This window comes from Mesitornis unicolor, unplaced genomic scaffold (assembly GCF_000695765.1).
Source record: "Mesitornis unicolor isolate BGI_N332 unplaced genomic scaffold, ASM69576v1 Scaffold55137, whole genome shotgun sequence".
NCBI lineage: Eukaryota > Metazoa > Chordata > Aves > Mesitornithiformes > Mesitornithidae > Mesitornis > Mesitornis unicolor.
Window position 1 is genome coordinate 16908 of NW_010198160.1, and position 21503 is coordinate 38410.

The 21503-nt window shown below is 44.3% G+C and overlaps 1 protein-coding gene across 1 annotated transcript; it reads right to left on the bottom strand.

Moving 5' to 3' along the window:
• Nucleotides 1-1635: 1635 nt before the first annotated feature.
• On the bottom strand, nt 1636-18918 carry LOC104544225 (ankyrin repeat and BTB/POZ domain-containing protein BTBD11-like). Its single transcript, XM_010189039.1, has 7 exons — nt 18882-18918; nt 13306-13411; nt 12415-12517; nt 10806-10887; nt 9740-9808; nt 6607-6720; nt 1636-3048 (listed from the first exon to the last, which is right to left on the bottom strand). Exons 1-7 carry the CDS (start codon nt 18915-18917, stop codon nt 2839-2841), a joined length of 720 nt encoding a protein of 239 aa, XP_010187341.1. The 5' UTR covers nt 18918; the 3' UTR covers nt 1636-2838.
• Between the last annotated feature and the right edge of the window lie 2585 nt (nt 18919-21503).

Sequence of the window (21503 nt, forward strand, 5' to 3'; positions counted from 1 at the left end):
AGGGTCACACAGGGGCTGGCTCTTCTGCTGGCGAAAGTGATGGAGGTCACAGGTCGACAAAGAATTTAAAATAATTTTTTTAAGGTTCCTTTCAGCTTTACATCTATGACTTTGGGATTACCGGTGTTTTGAAGGGCAAAAGTTATTCCTTTATAAATCAATAGCCACAATCCCTTCCTGTAACAGGGTCTTAGGGCTTGTTCTCTCCTACCATTTGTTAGAGAGCAGCAAAGCAGATCTTGTGGCAGCAGTGGATGCCACGCTTTCTGTCGTGCTCGGCTGTCCGATTCACAGGCCCCAAAAGGAGCAACCGGGACACATGAATGTGTGGGCCAACACAGCTCTGCCTCTTTGGAGGCAGCTGCTCTCTGCTGCTAGAGCCTTTGGCCCGTGTTTGCCTTTGAGTGCCCAGACACAGTGACCACTCAGTTCACGTACATCTGCCAAAGGATTAATTAAGCCCTTTATCTCTGAAAGAAAAAACAGTAAACATTACCACAGATACTCTTAAGTCATCAGAAGAATGACTAGCACAGAGTTACCGGTGCTTCCTTCCTAATGAGTCCCAGGCAGGTTCCTACAAATGCTCAAAAGACATCACCTTCCAGGGGCAACCTGTACACTCAGGACTCTATGTCCCCTTACCAAAGCACAGTTAATATTAGAGCTAGAAACAGGGGCACAACACCTGTGGCTATCATCATAGCATTAGACACCAGATTGCTTATCCACAGGTATACCTCTGGGCACGTTTCCCAGAAAAAGCTGTTTTGCCTACAGATAAATGCATATGCAACTCCTGATGACTTTGCTGGGCACTACACCTGTACCCAAGGGAAGGATTTTAGTATCATGACTATTGTATGAAAAACTTTGTTATGTTAAACCATGAAGCTGCAGGGTGAGGTCTGCTCCTCTCTGGTTATCACTGGCATGGAAGGATGGGTTTCCACGGATGAGGAGGCACAGCAAACAGCAACAAGCACCCCTGCGTGTTGCTGCTGCATCAACCACGGTCTCGCTTCTCCAAGATCGCAACATTCACACAGAAGTTGCCATTACCTAAATGTTTCAGACAACATCTTGTGTGAACTACTATGCAGGAAAAAAGCCTAATTGTCAGACCTGCTGTGTCTTTGCGGATTAATGACAGTTCTGACATTTTTACAGTTTGTTGCAGAAACTGTAGAGGCTTTAAAAGACCAAGAACACAGGAGGATTAGCACCTCAGAGTCATGAAACAGCCTCCTACCGTGTTGATAGCTACAGCCAAAACTGTGTTCTCTGAGCATGCCAAAAGCTATCAACGTGGAAGAGCACCCGACATAGATACTCAAACAAAAGAACAAGAGGTTAACATGCACTGTCAAAATAAAACTTCTGAAGCCTAGAAAAGAAATATATTAATGTCACTTTGCCATTGTGAAGGCCACATCTTTGCCTACTTCTTGCTGTGGTTTTCAGAGACAGAGCATCAGGAATGTTGTGGCATGGAGCAGATTTGTCTTGCTAACAATATGCTGCTAAATAAATGAAGCTTTGACATTAAATCACCCCCCCACCATTCCATCCCATCCCACCCAAACCCTGCATTGTAGATAACCTATACATTCTCAGGATACAGTGAGAAATCATTCCACAGTACATATTTAATTATAATTTAAAAAAGTCTAACTTGGACACAATCTCTGGCCAGTAGCAAAGTATCGACACATTACTGAAGTAAAGACCTGTTATCACCCCTTCACTGTAACAAACAGAAATCAGCATCTCAAGAAGGGTTTCCGGGGGTATCATATCACAACCACTCGCACCAAATAAAAAAATATGCTAATTTCACAAGTGAAAGTTGACAAGAAGTAACATTGCATTTGTCTTGGCGAAACGAAGCACGAACGTAACATTTCACAGGTACAGTTACCATGCAAATGCATGTTGAGTTTGTCATTGTTTTTAACCCCAAATCACGAGTAGCATGCAGTTCTCCTGCCCCCCCAACTACTGTATTAGAGATAGTCTGGGTAATGTACCTCTTCGGTGTAACCATAGCCTGTTAGGCAAGATTATACCACCTTAGGAAAGAATACAAGCAAAACTTCATCATATGTATGTTTGCACAATGTACATTTTACCATTTTAAAAAACAAAAACCAAAAACATGTTACATAGATTCTTAAACACAGCTCTGTCGAAAATGAAATTTTAAGCTTAGGAAACAGTTTTTAAACTACAAGGCCACCCCATTATTTCTATGAACAATTTAAAAAGTTCCCACCCCTAAAAATCTGCCAGTATATTTCCTCAGCTGTAACAGTCTTACCCACTCTCTAATACAGTTGTCTTTGCTCGACAGCAATAACAGTTCTTACATTTCTTAAATGCATGAGATAATGGACTCCAGGATAGCTATAGTCCTTAAATGTGTAACAGTGGAAGAAATCCGCTTTAAATGATTAATTGGTCAATTCAGGTGTTCCCCGGCACCACCGCTCAGGCAGAGGCTTCTGCTGTTCACTGGTGTGAGTTCTGGCTTTTGTTGGCCCTCAGCTCCACGGCCACACGAGTGTGTTCAAAATCTGAGAGCAACAGCAATTCACTGGATACTCTGGTACCCCGTTTGCTCCAAAACAGGGAGGAGCTTTGTTTTCTGTATTCCCTCATCCAAACGGGGACGCAGCTCCGGCGCAGCACCTTTGGCCAACACAGAACTATTTGGATGCAAAGTAGAATTTTTAATTTATTTTTTTTTCGTAGTCGTTAAAGCAACGGGTTTAAGCAACTGCAACAGCAGACCTAACTTGCAGGGTCTTTATTAGAGGGTTACCATCTTCCTCAGCTTTATACAATGGAGCCCTTTGAAGAAGACAAATGAATTGACTGAATCCTTGTGGCCAACGTCCTCTGTAAGTCCTGTAGTACATTCTGACCAGACGTCTCTCCGTTCTTGTCATACAACAGCTGTTTGAAAGCTTCGTTTTCAATAAGGACCATCATATTTTTTAGAAAGTACCCTTCGCAATAGGAAGATAGTTCTGTGACTCCGAGAAACTACAAGAAGTGAAATTAGAGAAAGGTAACCATTTTGAGAAAACCCACTCAACAAATACAGTGTGTAAGAGCTGCACACAAACACACAAGCTAAGCCTTTCAGACAGACACAGTTATGCTTACACAGATATATACGAGGGAGGGGAAGGAGTTAATCAAACAGTATTTTACGCTGATTATTCTGGTCACAATTCCATATTGGAAGACCCTGGTTGTTAAGGAAACAAACTTTAGGGCTGTATATATGCTCCCTTGGAAATGAGTGGGAGTTTTACCACAGTTTCCTAGACCCATGATTTCATGCTAGAAGTTACACCCTAAAACTATAGGTTTGGGTCAACTTACTACAGACCAAGTTTAATGAACGGCATCCTTAGCAAGGATGGGTCACACGACCTGTCGCGCCAAGTTTCATGCTTCAAGGAATCTTTTGAGGAGAAACAGAGGTTTGCAGAGCATGTGGCTTGGGGCTTCCAGTATCCCCTTGTGCTGAACTGTATCTGCGAAACAGGCAGCGATATCATAATGTGCAAGGAAACCTTAACTGTGGGAGCAAAAATGTATGAGCAAACCTTAAATGACCCATACCAGTCATTTGATAGGTGATCTGTACTGGTCACCACCCATGGCTGGATCCTGTGGTCATACAAGGAGCATAGCCATGATATTCCACTACAGGTGTAATTTTAAGCCATGCAAGTGTAGAGAGCAGTGCTCGGCCCATCCTCCTGCCTAGGGCAAGCTCCTCGAGCTTTGGGTAAACCTTTGGCTGTGTGGTGCAGCCTGAAGGGCCCCAACTGCTGGGGCATTTCATAGCTTTGGGTCCAGACTGGAATAACTACACAGATGTGCTGCCCACCAACACCTTAACTTCACATCTGGAACTAAGAATGGAAAATGCTATAAATAAATAAAAACAAACAAAAAACCCCAAAACAAAACAGATTTGAGCTAAGTAGGATCTGTCTTCCCAAGAAAAAAGAATGAATTTAATTTGTTTTCAAACCATGCAAGTTTGCATCAAATTATGAGTACATTATTTACAAACACGGATGTGAGAGCATATGTGTGAATCTGTATTCTTCTCCAAAACACCATTCATTCCTATTAATAATTTCAATATATTCAGGACATTGAGGAAATAATGTACTTTTCTTTTTCAGATTTGTTCTCAGACTGCAATCTGTGCAAGTGCTGAGTGGTTAAGGCATGTATTTGAAACTCCAAATTATTTTCTTGGGAGTTTCAAGGCACTCATGTAAAGTATAACTGGTATCTAGTGGTAACTAATCAATCACTATTATAAATCCAATTTGTCCAGTTACTTCATTTCCTTCTGGAAGTAAAGACCAGTGACAAAGGCTTTGAAAAATGAAACTCTTAAAGTGATACTAATCAAATTGCTGCCTTTGTAGATGTTGCAACTTTAGGAATGGAAAGCCCATAGGGATGTCACTGATTATTTTAACGCTCTCAATTCAGCTTTCCAATTGTAAATGTGACAAAATCCACATTGTCTCGCCTTCCTACCAGTACTTAAGATCTCAAGATCTTGTTCCTACAGCTCCTTTTACACAGCTCACCACCCTACTAAACAACTGTCCTACAACCTAGGCCTCCAACACAGATAGCTTTCCAAATCTGTGCTTGTTTCATATTGCGCTTACACCAAATTGAGAGAAAGATACAATCTCCACGTGTCTCTGGGCCTACCTGCTAGCACATCCTCATCTGGAAAAGCAGGTCTCTGCATCACCTGAGTTCCTGCAGATGCAGCTGTGCTTGCAAAGCAGCGAGGACTAGAAATGGTACCTACAACAGGTGCAAGTTACTCAAAACCTGCTCCTCGCTGATGCAGTGGTTCCTGGCTTCAGTGCCTGATCATCTTATTCCCATCCTCACTGCGGTCTAACAGTGTCTGCTCTGCAGACAGCATAATAGAGAGGTATCTGAAGTAGCTTTAAATGTCCTATTTGAGGTCCCGGAAACCTTCTAGTTCTCACAGTATGAAGCTTAGCCCTGGCAATTTACTGGAAGCAGGGTAAATTAGCCCATGCTGAGCTCTAGGGTGATGTGACTTAACTAATTCCAGAAGTCAAGGTTTCATTCACAGGTAGCTTGGGCATCTCTGCCCACATCAGTGACTGCAAACATGACCCTGGCTGTAAAAGCCTCTCAAGTCCACTGTTTCCACTGCATCCACTGGGAGATGCAGGCACAAAAACTTGCAAGGCTGGGGCCCTTGAAGGGAAACAAGGAGCTGGATTTAGCCACTGGGTTTGTTCAGTCCCAGCACCGGCAGTGTAGAAGGTCCTCAGACAGGTCTAGAGCTCCGTGTGAGAACTTTCTTCAATCAGGAGGTAAATAACAGCCACATTTCACAATTTGAAGAAAATACGTAATTTCAAAACAAAATTATTCATTTTGCTTTTAGTGGCAGTAATACAAACCAAGAAGTTCCCACATGACCTAGAAGATAAATAATTTTCAAAAGATCCCTGCACTGCTGATTTTTTTCTTATTACAATAAATGGACCTGCAGATACACCTCATTTCTTATTCATTTTACAGGTGGAAAGTTATGCTCTTTCAAACACTGATTGCATGTTATCTGTACATCAATACCTAACATTACTACTCTCTGTAGGAAATACCTGATGATGGGAATGGAGATCAGATCTGCAGGGGTTTGGAGCAATCTGCAGGATTACTCTGTTCAATCAAACCTCCACGTCACGCTGCACCATTTTATCTTTTGTACAGACCATGTAAATTATAGAAAAAATCATCCAAGGAGTGCCTTAAAAATATCTCATTGCAACTATTTGTGTATGGTTTCCATCTTCCAAGCTAAGCACACTACTAAGCACACAAGATGAGGGGAAAAACTGAAACTAATCAATGTAGCAACCACCTCTATCAATGAGCAAAAATAGGTTTTCTAGGTCAAAAAATGCCACGCTTTTATGCTTAACAACTTAGCCTCCCTCAAAAGCTAAGTAAATAATTTGATTCCAATAAGAAGCTGTGAATCTCTCCTCTCCAAGACATAGAATTCTCATTACCATCCGTGCACGGCTCTGATACGTTGCACTTTGACAACGTGGCACTTCTATATATTGACAAGCTGTCACCAGCATTAAGTATATCACCCCAGTGGGCTTCAGGCAGGAGGAAACAGGGAACTGTAATGGGAAAATGCAGCTTGGAAGGTGAGAGAGAGGTGTCTTATTCACTCAGGTGACTCCTGTTGGATAACTCAGCAGCTTAGGCTGCCACGATAAGGGACAGGTCTGCCACATGGTGGTACACTCAAGCTGAGTTTGAAGCACTTAGGAGATGGGGATGAGCAGTTGGCACTGATGCTCTTACCCTACATGGCTTGGGACTGGCAATATACTAGGTACCTATTTGTCACTCAGTCCCAGTAAATGCATGACCAATCTTAAATACATAACAAACATACTTAGCAAATTAAATATGTATCACTACTTATAAAACTGACCTACGAGTATGACGACAGACGCATAACATGCAAGCATATGCGGTTATTTTTACCTTGGCATGATTATAAATATCCACGCAGTTTTCTGTATTAATGCTTTTTGCGCAAATGATCTCACAGTGTCGTTGCAAAGCTTCAAGCTGGAAAAATTTAGCAGCGGAGAGAAGCTAAAAAAAAAAAGGCACGGAAAAAAGAAGTCAAAACTGCTGAGCAATACAGAATCAGAGCTTGCTTCTTTTCTGTTTCATTGTATTTTTTTTTCTCTGTCCCTGCTTCAATTAGCACAAAAGTACTGACAAGCAGTCAGAATGAGAAGGTTGCTTGGTTTCTTCAACCCTTTGCAGTCCCCTCTAGATCACACTGTGGGAAGGTGTACATGGAAAGACCACCACAGGCTGCTCAGGTCCATGTGCTCACTTCGGGATGAGGTGGCAGGGGGCCGTGTGAAAGACAAAAAAAAGGAAATAGCAGCTTGGAGAGTCTTTGGTCACTTTGCAAACATAACTCTGCAAGAAGGGATCTGCAATTACACTCCAGGAAAAAAGGGTTCAGGTTCAACTGTTCCCCAAGCTCTGGCTGAAACAGAGCACCTGGGCTGGAAGTGGGGATGTCAGCAGAAGGGTGCCAGGACCAAGAGCACAGAGCAATTAAAATCAGATGATGATGACCACCCTGGGCAGTCTTAAAAATTCAGAGAGACAATAAACCTCAGATCTGACACCTCAGCAGGCTCAAGGAAATGGAGTCAGATCTTGTTAACTGCCTCGTTAACACTCGTGTTAGTGTCATGTGTCTGTACCCCTGCGCTACCATGGCCCTCCTGCCATCAGGTCTCAAGCTGACTTTCCTCTTTGGCCTTATATATATCTCCACCCTATGGATATACTACCTGGACTGGCACTGCCCTGGAGTCTCTGCATGCCACTGTATACTACGGGCATGACCACAGTGGGATGAAAGCCTGCAGGGTGGAAATGGCTTAAATTTTGAGTTCTCCAACTGACTTCAGTAGTGCAAAGATTTCCTCAACTGAATCGCTTCTGTCCTCTTAGGACAGGAAAAAGTAATTTCATTTTCTGTCTTCCCATGGTAGGTCATTGCCTCTGGCTCTCTGCTCTGGCTTAGGAAGCAGCTTGGGGTTCTTCATTGCTTGACACCTTGGTCTAACCCAGTCAGGTATCTTAGGCCGAGCTGTCCAGGTGTTTAGGCATTTATATGGCCCTTATCATGTAGAACTGCATGACAAAAAGCTATCCTGTGAATCCCAAAAGGGCTCACTTGCTGCAAGGTAAGAGCACTGGGGAACAAAACCTTGAAACTTCCATGACATTATTCTGACTTCTCTTATGCAGTCTGCTCAAGCTCTGCTTTAATCCCATAAATAAATCCAAGTGCTGGAAATGTGCAGCGCTGATGTGATAGCAGCCAGCTGGCCCCAATTATGAATTGCAGCAAAGATTTCTGTGGAGTATTTCTGGTGCTTCTTGTTATCATATTTGTAATAAGGCAAGTTGCTAAATGCAGTTTTGAAAGATAAAGCCAAATCCTATTCCAGCTGCCTCTGCGGCTCAAGCAGTCACGTGCTGGTTTGTAATTACTTTAAACTGTGAGGAACCATGGCCAGATCTGTTATCAACAGATCAATCAATCAGTCATACATTCTTGAGTCACAGAAGTTTTGAGATGTCACAAAAGTAGAGCAAGCAGCCAGCTGAACTGCAGCACCAACTTTTTAACCACCCAGGTGATAACGTGCGCATATCTATAAAGCTGTTGCACTGCACAGTCTAAGACTCCTTATTTCAGAAAGGGTTAGAAATTCAGGAGCTTCTTTCAAAACTACAAGTGAAATAAAGAATCTGTGACCTTTTTCTATAAAGCTCAGAAAGTCAACGTGGGGATGGTTTGTTAAAAATCCACCGCCTGCACTGGAGAAGAGATAATTCCAGTCCTGACCAGTTCCATCCCCGTTGGAACAGATATGCCTGTACCTGTATCCATCAGAACTGATTCTCTCTGGCCACTCATACCCCAAAAAAGAGTTGCTGCCAGTTTCTGCTTAGCAGCACTTTGGTAAAAGTGAAGCCTTGCATGGATGCCCCAGACAGTAGTGTCATAGGGACATATTAACTAATGTAGGCAATGATGAAACGTCATGGTGGCAGACTATCATCTGTGGACTGATGCTTACCAGCTGTTTAAGTAGCTCTGATTTTAGTATTTACTGTCCTGTACTCTTTTTGGCTGCCATAATTTGGTGATCATCAACAGGAAAATTCTCTGAACGACTATAAAGAATTTGCTCAAATATTTCTAAGTTCTATATAGTTAGGATTTGTTAGGCTGATCATAGCTGCTAATGACAGCACACAGTATTTGGAAGAGGATGATTTAACATGCACAAAGGCCGTGGATGTGTGGCTATACTGAAGGCTCAGTCAGCTCCACTCGGCTGGGTTTGGCTTTTGCCAATGAGCAGAATGGCATTGGATGTTTTACATCTAGTAAGAAAGAGGCAAAGAAGTCTCTGTATCTCAGGGAGCAGCTTATGGTTTTATTCAGAAAATCTGACAGTCACATGCCTGAAACTGAACTCAACTGTGACTCCAGCGGGACTTCTCCCACGGTTAAAGCCAGGTACACGGCCAAGAATTCTTCTGAGTGAGGAACCAAACTGGATCCTTTTTACGCTGCTGAGATATGTCTGGACACGTAAGTCTGTGCTAATAAACCAAAATTAAGACTGTGGCAGAGAGAAGCTGACCAGCCCAGCTGGAGTAGAGCACCTCACCTATCCAGCTGAGAGAGAGACAGAGAGAATGGTTTATCATGCTGCTGGGAGTTGCTTCCAGATTTTGGTAACACCAGCTCAGCATTTCCTTGAAAAAGCCTCTCAAACCATCTAACTAGATATTCTTATTTCAGATACTTTTTTTTTTGCTTGATGACCATATTTTTTTCTACCCTTTCTTCTCTGACAGACAACTTCATACTGGTAAAAGTTACCATAACAGGCAACCAGCAGAGGAGGAGACTGAGTCCCTCCCACAGGACTGCGGACAGCCTGGGCACTGCTGGCACTGACAGGAGTGCTTGTGTCTTGCCCAATGGCCACATGCCCTTGGGTGAACGGTACACAGATCACTTAGCATTGCTCCCACTGCAATTAAGATAAATGTCTCTTACCTCCATAATTTCATTATTTTTAATCAGGAGTGACTCTGCACCTCCGTAATAAAGATACTGCATAACCAGCTGTAATAAAACAGAGGGAGTGTTTAAAAAAACCAATCCAAGACACCAGGGAACAGGGGGCAATGTAAAGATTGCAGGCAATACCCAACGCTCCCCAACACCATCAAAGATTTGTAGATAAAACTGTCCCAAAACTCTTGGTTTCAAGATGAATTTTGTTTCTCTCTCTCTCTCCACAGTTCAATGTTTCCTTCTTAAAGGCAGTCTGTCTCAACCCTCACCAGCTAGTCCTGTCTGGACTTTCTGGTGAGCTCCAAACAGTTTGCAGGAAGCTGATTAATTAATTCTGAATTTTCAATGTATTTCCCAGTATGTTAAGTACATCATCGGTTCAGGAAAACATAGCATATATAATGGTTATTCCCTTATTCCTTCCCTGGCAATGGCATCCCCAGCTTCACCCAGCTGTGTGTGGGCATGCATGGATGATGAGAAGAGTGGGGGAGGCTTTGCACTGTAATAGGAGCCAGCTAAGATCCCTCTGCAGTGAGCTTCCAGCAAGCCTCAAGTTATCATAGGCAGCTGGGAATTATCTGCAGCGGTACCAGTCGATACACGGAGCTGTCTGAGCTCTGACTCAAATAAAGGGAAGCATTTACGTGTATATGCTACAGATAGAGGAAGCAAGCTCTGGATTTTCATGGCAAAAAATTGATGGAACGATACTGCTAAGGAAGAGAATGAACTGTGTCTCTTCCAAACCTGCCCATTAAATGCCGACAGAGCCAATAAGAGAAAAAAAGAATCAAGTGCTTTACCTTGCCATGCACTGCTGTCTGCACAGCCCGTGTAAGTGAAATGCATGCTATTGTATCTGTTTGGGCACAACGTTTGCAATCAATAGCACTCAGTGTATGAATGGAGATGAAGCCTGTGCTCGTGAAACCACTACTCTGAGCTACATGTTTATAAAATACATACGTACTAATCTGGACAGGGCATGTACGATGCTCCTATTACATGTTCCATTCAAATTCAACGTGAGAACTGACTTTACCTGAAAGATGGGGTACTTCACATAGTTGATCTCAATACAAGTACTATCAGATGAGGGCTTGCTAGACAGCAATGCTTTAAACCTAAATAAAAAGGAGCAAGATTGAAATACCAGCCGAATTTTCACTGTGAAAAAGTATGGCAAAGCGGAAAGACAGCATCAGTTCTTGCAAAAACAGTACACTGAAATGAATGGAATTGTCACTGGAAAGCATCAAGATTCAGACACTGACATAAAATCAAGTTCAAACCAAAAGGAAGAAGCTTCTCTTCTAGGAGATTTCAATATTAAATTTTGAAAAAATACATCTAATATAACAGAATAAAATGTACATAGGAAATTCAGATACTGTAATGATGCATATTACAAAATTTCTTGGAAGCAACATGATCTTTTAGGAAGACTTCCAACTTTTCTGTTTTGAGTTGCTGTTCTCTGATTATCAAAACGTGAAATTCAAACAGCAGAAGTTTCAGGAAAAAACATATCTTAAGTTAGTAATTGCAGACCTATGTGAGACATATACATATGTAGCCATCTATTTCTCAAAACCTGATATTCCCATTCTGTGAGAAGGTGAAAATGGGAAATGCGCTGTCAGAAACAATTGCTCTCTTTTTGATAATTCATCTGACCTTCTAGTGGTAGTGCAAAGCTTGGCTTATCTGTCAAGACCAGCATTTGCTGGATGGTAACCTTTTCCATATCACACTGGATCTTGTTAATTAAAATACGGATAATGATTGATTTGCTTCTACTGGTGTCAAACTCTACTACGAACACAATTTAGTAGCTTTGAAGCTGGAGTCTGGAACATGTTTGTACCTCTACCAATATGCTCTAAACCAAAATGCCCATTCCTTAATTGAAGGCAAGGTCAGATATTGCAGTTGCTTTATGCAAATCTTTACTCTGTGCTGTGGGTTGGCAGCATCAATACCCAGAGTGCTCAAATTATCCAGAATCCGTGGCTTGTCCTTGCCACATCTTGAAATAAGACCTTATGGAAGGCCAGCTAAATTTGTTTAAAGCACACCTATAATTACAAAGTTGGGTACAAATAAGGTTTGTTAGCAACTTTAAGCTTGGGTTGAGCTAGGTAACGTACGTCCAGCCTTACGAGCACAGGGAGCAGACCATAAATACTGCCTGTGGATACAGTATGATACATTTCGTCATTAATTTTATTTAAAAAATGTCACAGGCCTTCAATTAACTGCATGACAGTAGCTTGGGTTTTCCTGTCTACGCTGATGCAAGGCAGGATTTAGCCACTCACAGGATAAATGATTACTAAGAATCAAAATATTAAGACTCCTCCACAATTAAGAGCTTGGATGCAGCAACGAGCTCCATGCAAATGTGCCTTGGGTGCAATGAGGTCAGGTGCACGGCCAGAAGCGTGGATCATTTACTGGGTGGAAATCTAGTGATCAGAGCACTTGTTAAACATCCTGCAGATTGACCAGAAACAAGCTGTTGAGATTTTCTGCTTAGCAAAAACTTGAAGTTTGAGCTATTAGCCCTCAAAGAATCTTAACAGCACCAACAAAAGCAAAACTGCAAAATCAAATTCTACTTCTGTTAATGAAATGTCTCTATATCTTACCTTGGTGATGCAGTAAATAGCAACACTCTGTGTGCATAAAATGGTCTTCCTTCCACCAGAAATGTAACATCTGACATCTCTTTATTGTTAAGAAAATGAGGATCTAGAATCACAAGAAAGAAGAAAAAAAAGCCAATACCTTTATTTTGGAAGAGGTCACGAACATACAGAATATCTTCCTGTTTTGACAAAAGAAGACAATAGCATAAAAGGATATAATTTTTAATGAGTAAAGGCCATAAAACTATTTTGGACAGCCTGAGACAGAAGCCCTGCAGACAGCCACGTGGAGTTCAGATGCAGGGAGTTCAAAGCTTGGAAGTCTGTGAGGACCTTTGCTGAGGTGACAGCCAGCCGTCCCCGCCACACAGAGCTGCCACAGCCTCCCAGCTCTGCTACTCAAAGCAAACCACAGCTGAACGGATGCCTACGCTTATTTATACCCTATTACAGCCCCCTCTCTGTGCAAGGAGGCCTTTGTGCCAAGGGGAAGAAGGTCCCTAGGGTCTTCTATGGGTCACATTAAAACAACAAAGGCTCTGTCAGTGGGGCTGGAAGGGCCGCACCGCTGCAGCATCACCCACAGCCAGCCTTGGCAGTTTGCGATGCGGACAGACGTTTGGCTCCAGGCCCTGGGCTTGGATCCAAGCCTAATTAGCAACACAGACAAATCTTTGCAGATTTACAGCCCCACTCCAGCACACCTGATGACCCTCTGGATTTCAGCGGGAGTTTTAGGTCAGGCTAAGTTTGTGGCCCTTCCATGTTCTAGTTCTGCCTTTCAAAGTCAGGTTTTTCTCTGACTTGTGCTCTCTCAAGCACCCAGCCAGTGACACAGACTTCCCACAGCTCTCCTTGGAGAACCCACAAGCATCTTCAACTCACACTTACCAAGGCGAGAGGTCTGCTTGCGCTTAATTTCAACGAGCTTTGGAATAGGGTAGGGTCCATAGCAATGAGTGAAAATGACAGAGAGCTGCTGGCTGATCACTTCATTCTAAGCAAGAGAACATAAATATATGCAATGTAAGCTTAGAAGGCAAGGTAAGATCAGTATACAAAGGAGACCTAACATCGTTCTCAAGAGTTGCCTGTTTTGAAGCTGAAGAATGTGATTGCTGAAGACTTATTAAAAATCAGAGTTTAGGATTACCAGTATTTGTTAGAAATTGCAGTTCTCATTTACTTGATTGCTATGTCTCCTGTAGGAATCAAGTTAAAATGAAAAGTCCTCTCCTTGGACCAGAATTCATCTTTTCCCAACAAGCTCCATAGCCCCCGTCCCCTCTGTAGAAACAAAACTTTACAATAGCAATTTCACTTCGTTTGCAAACTTACTGTACTGGAAAACAACTGTTGGTCACTCTTTAGAAAATGCTCATTGGTCATGTTTTAGAAACCCAGAGCTACCAAACAGATACAACTGCATGGCCTGTGTATGTTTCTGAGCATAACAGTCTCACAGACGCACCGTCCCTTGCAGAGTGACAGAAGCATCGCAGCCTGTCCCCCTATCTCCTCACTCAATCCCAAATATTTCATTAATGTGCACTCAGACCGTGGGCACAGGCCTGGGCACCACTGTCCTGAGGAAGACACCAGACCTTCACAGAACCAGGTCTGGTCACTGCCTGCCATCACCTATTCCTGCCATTACCCATTTTTGCCCAGACTCTGGGGACAAGGCAGCCGCAGGACACTTTCCTAAGCACCTAAGCAACTTGAGTATTCGTATGCCTAAACTGCAAGGATAGTGAAATGGATTAGTGCTTAACTACCTAAGTCACAGCTGAAAGCAGGATTTAAAAGCATTGGAAAACTGTATCACACTCTTTGATGGTAACTGGAGCAGGTCTAGCCAAGTTCAGTGGTGCCACATGGCTAATTCATTTTGGCATCTTTTAACTACCCTGTTTGTTGGCAATTCCCTTCTACAACAGGAAACTGGTGAAAAGTTGAGGCACTTCAGTACAAGAGGGTACAAGGCCGAGGAAATAAGCAGGTAAGGGAGAAAAATGACCTTTATATAAAAATTCGAGGAGTGTAGATGTTATACTAAGAAATATCTCCAGGCTTATAGAGCAGAAGCTCAGTTCTAACAGCGGCGCTCCTTAAATCCCACAAGGGATGAGGAGGAGCGGCAGAGATCCTGTAATGACTCCTTTACTGCATCTCATCAAATGGGGTGGGAAAGGGTAGAGCTGTGCCCTCACAGACACACGCTGATGTCAAAGGAAATTACACACACTCACCCGCAGGCAGGAGCTGCCTTCCATGACTACGTCAGATGTAGCGGTAAAAGAAATGCTAAGAGAAGAGAAATACCAATACTACAAGATACCATTTAGCACGGGGGGGGGAACCAGCCCCTGGAGAGGGGCTCAGTACTGAGACAAGGACGACGTCCTGCACCAGGAGCATCTCTCTGTTCAGCATATCCCAGACGGAGCTCTGCAAAGCGCTTCACAGAGGGAGTGAATCACAGGGCGAAGAGAAAAGGAAGATTTAAGGCCAGATTTGAAGAAGGAAGTGACTCAGCTGCCGGGAGGGCTGGGGGAGAGAGCTCTAGACAGACAGGGCAGAAAGAGCAATTGCTTCTCTGCTGGGAAGGGCTGTGCCGAAGCGCCGTGGCCAACTGAGTCAGCCAGGGAGGAGCGTGTCCGGGGGGGATGCTGATTACCAGCAGGGCAGCTCCCAGTTGGATCTGGCAGACACAAAGAAGTCAGGAAATACAACAGAGGATGGAGATAATTCTGCAGTTCAGAGCGGAGGGAAGTTTCTGGAGAGAAGAGGCATTATTGGAAGAGCAATGCTCACCTTTACCCACAGTGAATAAAAGCAGAGTAACTGCACTAAAGCAGATAGCTACTGACAGCTCCCTCTTGAATCTGCCAGGATGCACAGGTCCTGCCTGTGCCATTGAGGTTTTAGTGGGACCATGAACTCACCAGTCCCAGCCACAGCTGTGCCTGGGCAATAGCTTTTTAAGAGCACACATATACATCAATAAAGACAGCACATCTCCTCCTTCTGGGGTGCCTGTAGGAACGTGCTGATGGAAAATCTGGGTATAGACCTCCCAGCACCTCATTAGGAGCCGGAGGTCTCACTCACCAGTCTTAGCCATGGCACGATGTACTGGGACTTCTAGGTGCACCAAGACCAGGTAAGACTGGGCCAATGCCAGTCACACAGGTGGGAGAAGAGGATCCCTGCTCGCAACTCCAACCAACACAATGAACAGGCTGTGCATACAGACAACCCTGTGGGAGTCTGCCTACACAGGTGAGGCGCTAACAGCTTCCTGGGTCACCTGTGGGGCATGAACCCAGATAAAAGCCCATTATAAAGCCACACTGCCCACAAGCTTGTGACAAACCTGGTGTAAACTAAGCTCTAATTAGCTCAAGATGTGATACGTTCACATACGAGACGCTTAAAAACCCCAAGACACAGAACAGAGATGGGACAAATTGAAAAGAGACCTTAGGATGGCACATCAAAGAAAGTAGGGCCATCAGACAGACACCGGCTCAATGCGCTGCAGAGCTTCAGACCTTCAACGGAGGACACTGCTCTCATTTAGCAGAGAAGAGGCTGGAGACCTTTGGCTTCTGTTGATAATATTAAATACCTACAACACATGGCACCAAAAGGCCAAAAAATGTGCTTGGCTAGAAAGCTGAAATATGTGCTCATTTAAGGTCATCGTTAATGAACAGCAGCAAGTTTTCTCCCAGAGACACAGGGAAGGGAGCAGTAAGCTGTTACACCAGAGAAAGCTCGTGTCCCACCCCACCCCACATGCAGACAAGCTCGCAGGGCTATGGCCCTGGATCTGCTTCCTGCAGGGCCTCTGCCAGCTTCTACCAATAAACCAGACAGAGAGAAGCAGCAAAGAGGAGCAAGAAAAGGGATGCTTTGTCTGTGACTGGATGGCTGGGGAAAAAAAATTGGCTTTTTAAAGCCAAATCCTGTTCTTGGAGCAGGCTGAACTGGGCTGCCTGTGAAGTAATGAGACAACTGCAAAAGTCCACAATGTGGAGCATCAGCATTGCTCTGGCAGAGAGGAGGATGTGTTCAGACTGTTTCACCTTCCCCTTTGCACAGTGCCCAGACTGGGAAGCTCAGAAGCTTCCCTGGTTACCACGTCCATCCCATTTCAGCACAGAGCTGGGTAATTCTTCGCTGTTTATCCTACCACCCTACCAGCTGACTGTGAAAGAACAGCTGTAAGAGCTCACTGCAGCAGTTGTGGGCGGCAATATTAACACCGGAGGAGCAAATTGAAGTTTGTTTTCTTGCTACAGCTTGATGTTGGAAAACATTGTGCCAGGATATGTAAGGCTGAGATCTGGAGCTAGGCCAGCTTCCTTTCAGACATGGGAGCTCATTCACAGCCAAAGGGAGCTGCATCTTCTGCAGTGGGAGGAGGAAGAAAGCTTGGCATAAGTTATAATAAAAATATTTATGTAGCCATGGGGTAGTTTACAGATAGGCAAGAGGGAGCAGGGAATAACAGTGAATCTTCTGAGGGAGCCAGTGCTTCCAGCAGAGAGTTGGTTGGTGAGCAAGCAACTTTGCTTTGTAGATACAAGCGGCCTCCTGACTTAAAAGCATTCTTCAGCAGAGATCTAAAGGAATTCCCCACTCCTGGTGAATGTGCTTGAACCGCAGAGGGAATTCATAAATCCTTTTGAAGCAAAGCTGTAGGTTTTCAATTTTCGAAGCAGTGATAACTCAATTACCAGTTGATTGTCCTGAAAAGAGGTGAAGACCCAGGTGGGGATTGCAGGGGTAATTTTTCCTGAATGTCCAGCTGATGAAGGTCTGTGGCAGGACTCAAGAAAGGCTCTTCCAGACTTCAGCACATATCCTGGGAGAGCTTGCTCCATTCCAGCTAACCCAGTTCAACCCAGCCTAGCCATTCCAGGATGTGGTCCTACAAGGTACTGGAGACAGCTGGGAAATACATAGCCGGTGTTCTCCAGCACCTGTTGAAGACATGTGTGGCTACACTCCAAACTCCCAGGTCAGAATCAGCACTTTGGCTAAGGCTTTGCTCTTCTCTGACCACACTTTGCTTTGGCTGCCTCCTCTTCATAGGCTCTTTCATTCCCACACCACCTCTCTCTGGACTGCTCAAAATCCACTGCTTAGGTCTCCTTACTGACCTATAGATATCCCACCACCTCCACACGGCTGTCCTCTAAAGCGGTAACAAGTTAGGCCGCTTTTCTTTGCCTCTGAAATCCCAAGCAGTGCTTTGGGTTTTCCTTCTGTTGATGTCACCTTCACCAGTTCTGCCCCATGAAGGCCCATTTAACCTAAGGCCCTCAGATTCCTCTCCCACAGAGCTCCAAAACCAAAAGCTCACCATGTAAAGCAGAAAAAAACCAACAAACCCCCACACTTACTCTTGTAGGTTTGGTGTCTGGCTGTTAATACCCATTTCTCCCCACCAAGCAGAGAAACCATGCTGCTCAGGGAGCAGGGGTGATGGCAAAGGTATCTGTTCTCTCTCTGGTCCAGAGGATGGTGCAACAACCCAGCTCTCTGCTAAATGCAGAGCAGCAGAAGTGCTGTTTCTCATCAACCATTTCACATGTGGTCCTCGGCAGCTGTTCCGGCAGTGGCAGTGTCTCAGGATACCCCAAGCCCATCGAGGACTCAGCCATGAACTTAATTCCACAACATGCTGGGATGCCCTTGAATTATTCCTCTGTTTATGCTCCCCTCTTCCCAGAAAGAGCCGATAAAGACTGAAGCAAGAGAGAGGGCTTTTTGCAGATCCCCCCAGCCCTGAGCACTCTAATTCTGTGAGACTTTCTTCACTGCCTCTCTGAACCTTTCCTATCCTTGCCTAGGTGTTTCCGCTACGGTCCCCTAGCATAATTCACTTTTGTCACCTGCCTTAAAACCGATTAAATGCCACTTTAGAGGGTGACTCCCAGGTGATTAAGCAGCATACACACAATTAATATTAGTCAACAGTTGCAAAGGTAGGGAAGCCCCAGAGGTTGGAAATACAGTTAGAGGCAGTGAACTGTGTAACAAAATGGGTTTTGTTAGTGCCGGGCTCCAGTCCTTCCACTGCAAACACGAACGGAAAAGAATTAATCACAGGTAAGGCACAAATGGACCCTTCAGTTAGCTCCTGGGAAAGCTGCCAAGCCTCCCTTTCAAAAGGCTCTTTATATCACAGCTGTGCATTGTATGCAAAAAGCTCGGATCCCCAGGCACAGTCTAATCCCTGGGTGAGAGCACAGCAAAGGGCAGGTGTCACATTCATGGCATTTATTTATTGCAAATGAAGAAACGGCTCCTGTCTCTGGCAGGGAAACATTTTAGAAGGAAGGGAAAAAAAGGGAAAAAAAAAATCAAACCTGTGTTAGTACGAAGCTGAATCTGTGTTATGAAAACACAAGACAGGGTTAACGGGGTGCTATTAACATGCCGCTCGGTACCTGGCGCTCCCTTCTCACACGGAGAATGCACGACATACACGTGTGGATAACTCGTGTCCTGGGTACTCTGAACTGTTTAGACACAGAAGTACTACAGATGACAATGGGCAACGTTACAGATCGCGGCAATTACTTGAGAACAGTGAGACTTGCCTTACAAAATCACTCAAAGTCCCAGCCAAAAGATCAGTCACCAAGCGCAGGCTGTGCCAGGTGACACACAGAAAGGCAGTAGCTGCTCCATGAACCCCATAAACAGGCACTTTAGCATCATGGAGGTCTTCAGGGGTACTTTTAGTGCGGGTTTTGGTGTGTCTGTCTCCTCTGTGGAAAGTCCACATCTTTCTTCAGTTAAAGTATTTCAGTCATCAGTCTAAATATTCCATTTTCAGGTGTTATTTTTTCAAGAAAAGTAAAATATTAGGTGGAGAACAAATACTGTAATGAAACCTGTCATTGTTGTAAAACCTCAATTTTCTGTCGAAAAGCAGTTTAAGAAGGAAGTAAAATTTCATGCAGCACAGAGAGATCTTTCCTGATCTGTCTCCAGGCAAGAGAAACATTGACAGCACTCTCCCAGGGGAGGGCTTTCCCCACAAGTGGAGCACAACCCAGTGCCTGCCCGAGCTCCAAACAGGGTTTACCTCTCCCCTCCAAGCTAAGCCCTCCCTGCAGAACAGGGCAGTCTGGCTTCACAGAGCACAACACTGCTTCACTCAAGCCCATCTTAAACATTAATTTCAGGCCATTATGAAGGATGGAAATTTTCTAGCTCCTTCCTCTTCCAGTGTCACTTCCTATGTCACGTGCAGACCTTGGAGGAAAGCTGATGTTTGCTGACCACCATGCCTGGACTTTGTAGGACAGATGCACGAGCTGGGTCTGTTGACATTCTCTGAGGTACCTCTCCCAGCATTTGTTTTATAGGAATTCAATCCAGAAAGATCATAGCAACAAAGAAACAGGATATCCATCTCAAGCTTCAGCTTCTAAGCATTTTTCTGGAACAGAGCAGGCAGGTGTTTCAGCATTTCCTGCTGCTTTCTGTTTGTTGGGAGACATGAAAATTTTCTTTCAGTAGTTACTGCATCTGTGACAAAGGCTACATGCTGCTATTTATGAAAAGATAAATTATAAAAGAAAAAAAACCCCAGACTTTACCTTCTAAGCAATTTTGGATTCCAAGTGGCTAAGCTACTGAGGAAAGAGTACTTTAGCTTTTGAACTATATAGGCTAGGTTTCTCAAAATATCCACATGCCTGAATCATTTTGGAATGTGAAAACTGGTTATTGTTTTCAACTGTTATTTGTTCTCAATAACTGTCAATGTCAGACTGATGGCTGCTATTCAAAAAGCTCAGCCTTCCAAAAGAGCCTGTGCGCTGCTGCAGGTTTCTTCAGCTGCCTATAGATGCATGTGTAGAGGTTGGGAAACTGCCGGAGTTTTAAATTCTGAGGAAACATCTTTGCAAAGTAGCTTCCTGCATCTTTCAACAAGTCTGGCTGCACAGTGTGATCAACACCTCACTAATGGGCTAAATTTTAAAATAAACGACCTTGTTGCTGACAGAAACTGATGGGAAGGATGGAGAGAAAGCTGCAGAATGCAACTGAGGGATGGCAATGAAGGACCCCTCCCATGACTTTTCCAGCTGATTTTGTCTTGGACGATACACTGGCAGGAATACTCATAGTCCTAGGCCAAGTTTTCCTCGTGTGAAGCACCTCCAGTGTCAGGCAGAGCTTCAAACAATGCCTCAGCACAAGCACTCAATGCACATGTGGACTAACATGAGCGCTTCAGTGATGCATGCCCACAAAGGATTCCAAGCAATGGCAAAAAGCAGCTTCTCGCCCATACTACAAGGGGCAGGGAGAAGTTGTAAGAGATCTTATTTGGAATTAAAAGATCATGTATTTTCTCAAAAAACTAGGCCAGACACAGCGTGGTGAAAATTGCTGTGCACAGAAAAAGCAGTGGATGAAACTGGCTCATAACTTTGTACTACTGGCAACGGTGCTGGCTCATTTGCATGGACAGAGCTGGCTGATTTTAATGACAATTCAAGCTCATGCTGAGCTCTGGAGTTGAAATCTAAAACCAGCCTCCTCCAGAGACCAGATGCATTTAACTTCCAAGGTTGTGGTTTTGGGTCTCTCTCTTTTCAGGTTGTGGAAATGTCAAGATCAAACTGAAGCAGCTCCAGGATTTTAATAGACAGAGGACAAAGAAGCATCCTGCATGTTCAGCACGTTGTCCTCATGAGAATCATCCTGCAGAAATGGAAGAGCTGACCTGCAAGCCCCACCTCGGGCACTACAGGCCTGCAGATCTGGGTGCAGACTCCATGCAGCTCTTCCTGGGGAGGCCCAATCTCTGAGCCACGGCTGCAAACACACCCACTCCTCAGGCAAACATGGTCCTCCACCATGGGGTAGGAGAGCAATCCAGTCCAGAGCCAAGCTCAGGCAAAGCAAATGTCAACCTCAGCTGGAGGCAAAGGAGAGCTTCCAGTGACAAGCTTGGAGGTTGCCCCAGGCCACAGAGAGCACAACGCAGCTTCCCACCGGCAGAAATTCTGCTGCATCTTCACAGAACCACAGAATCACAGAATCGCTCG

What these genes read in the sequence shown, in the direction of transcription:
- LOC104544225 (XM_010189039.1), bottom strand. Translation starts at nt 18,917, where the DNA reads ATGTCGTGCATTCTCCGTGTGAGAAGGGAGCGCCAG. An exon ending in GTGTGAGAAGGGAGCGCCAG is followed by an intron (nt 13,412 to 18,881) that starts GTACCGAGCGGC and finishes TCTCTTGCTTAG; the next exon opens with AATGAAGTGATCAGCCAGCA. An exon ending in CTATTTACTGCATCACCAAG is followed by an intron (nt 10,888 to 12,414) that starts GTAAGATATAGA and finishes CTTTTTATTTAG; the next exon opens with GTTTAAAGCATTGCTGTCTA.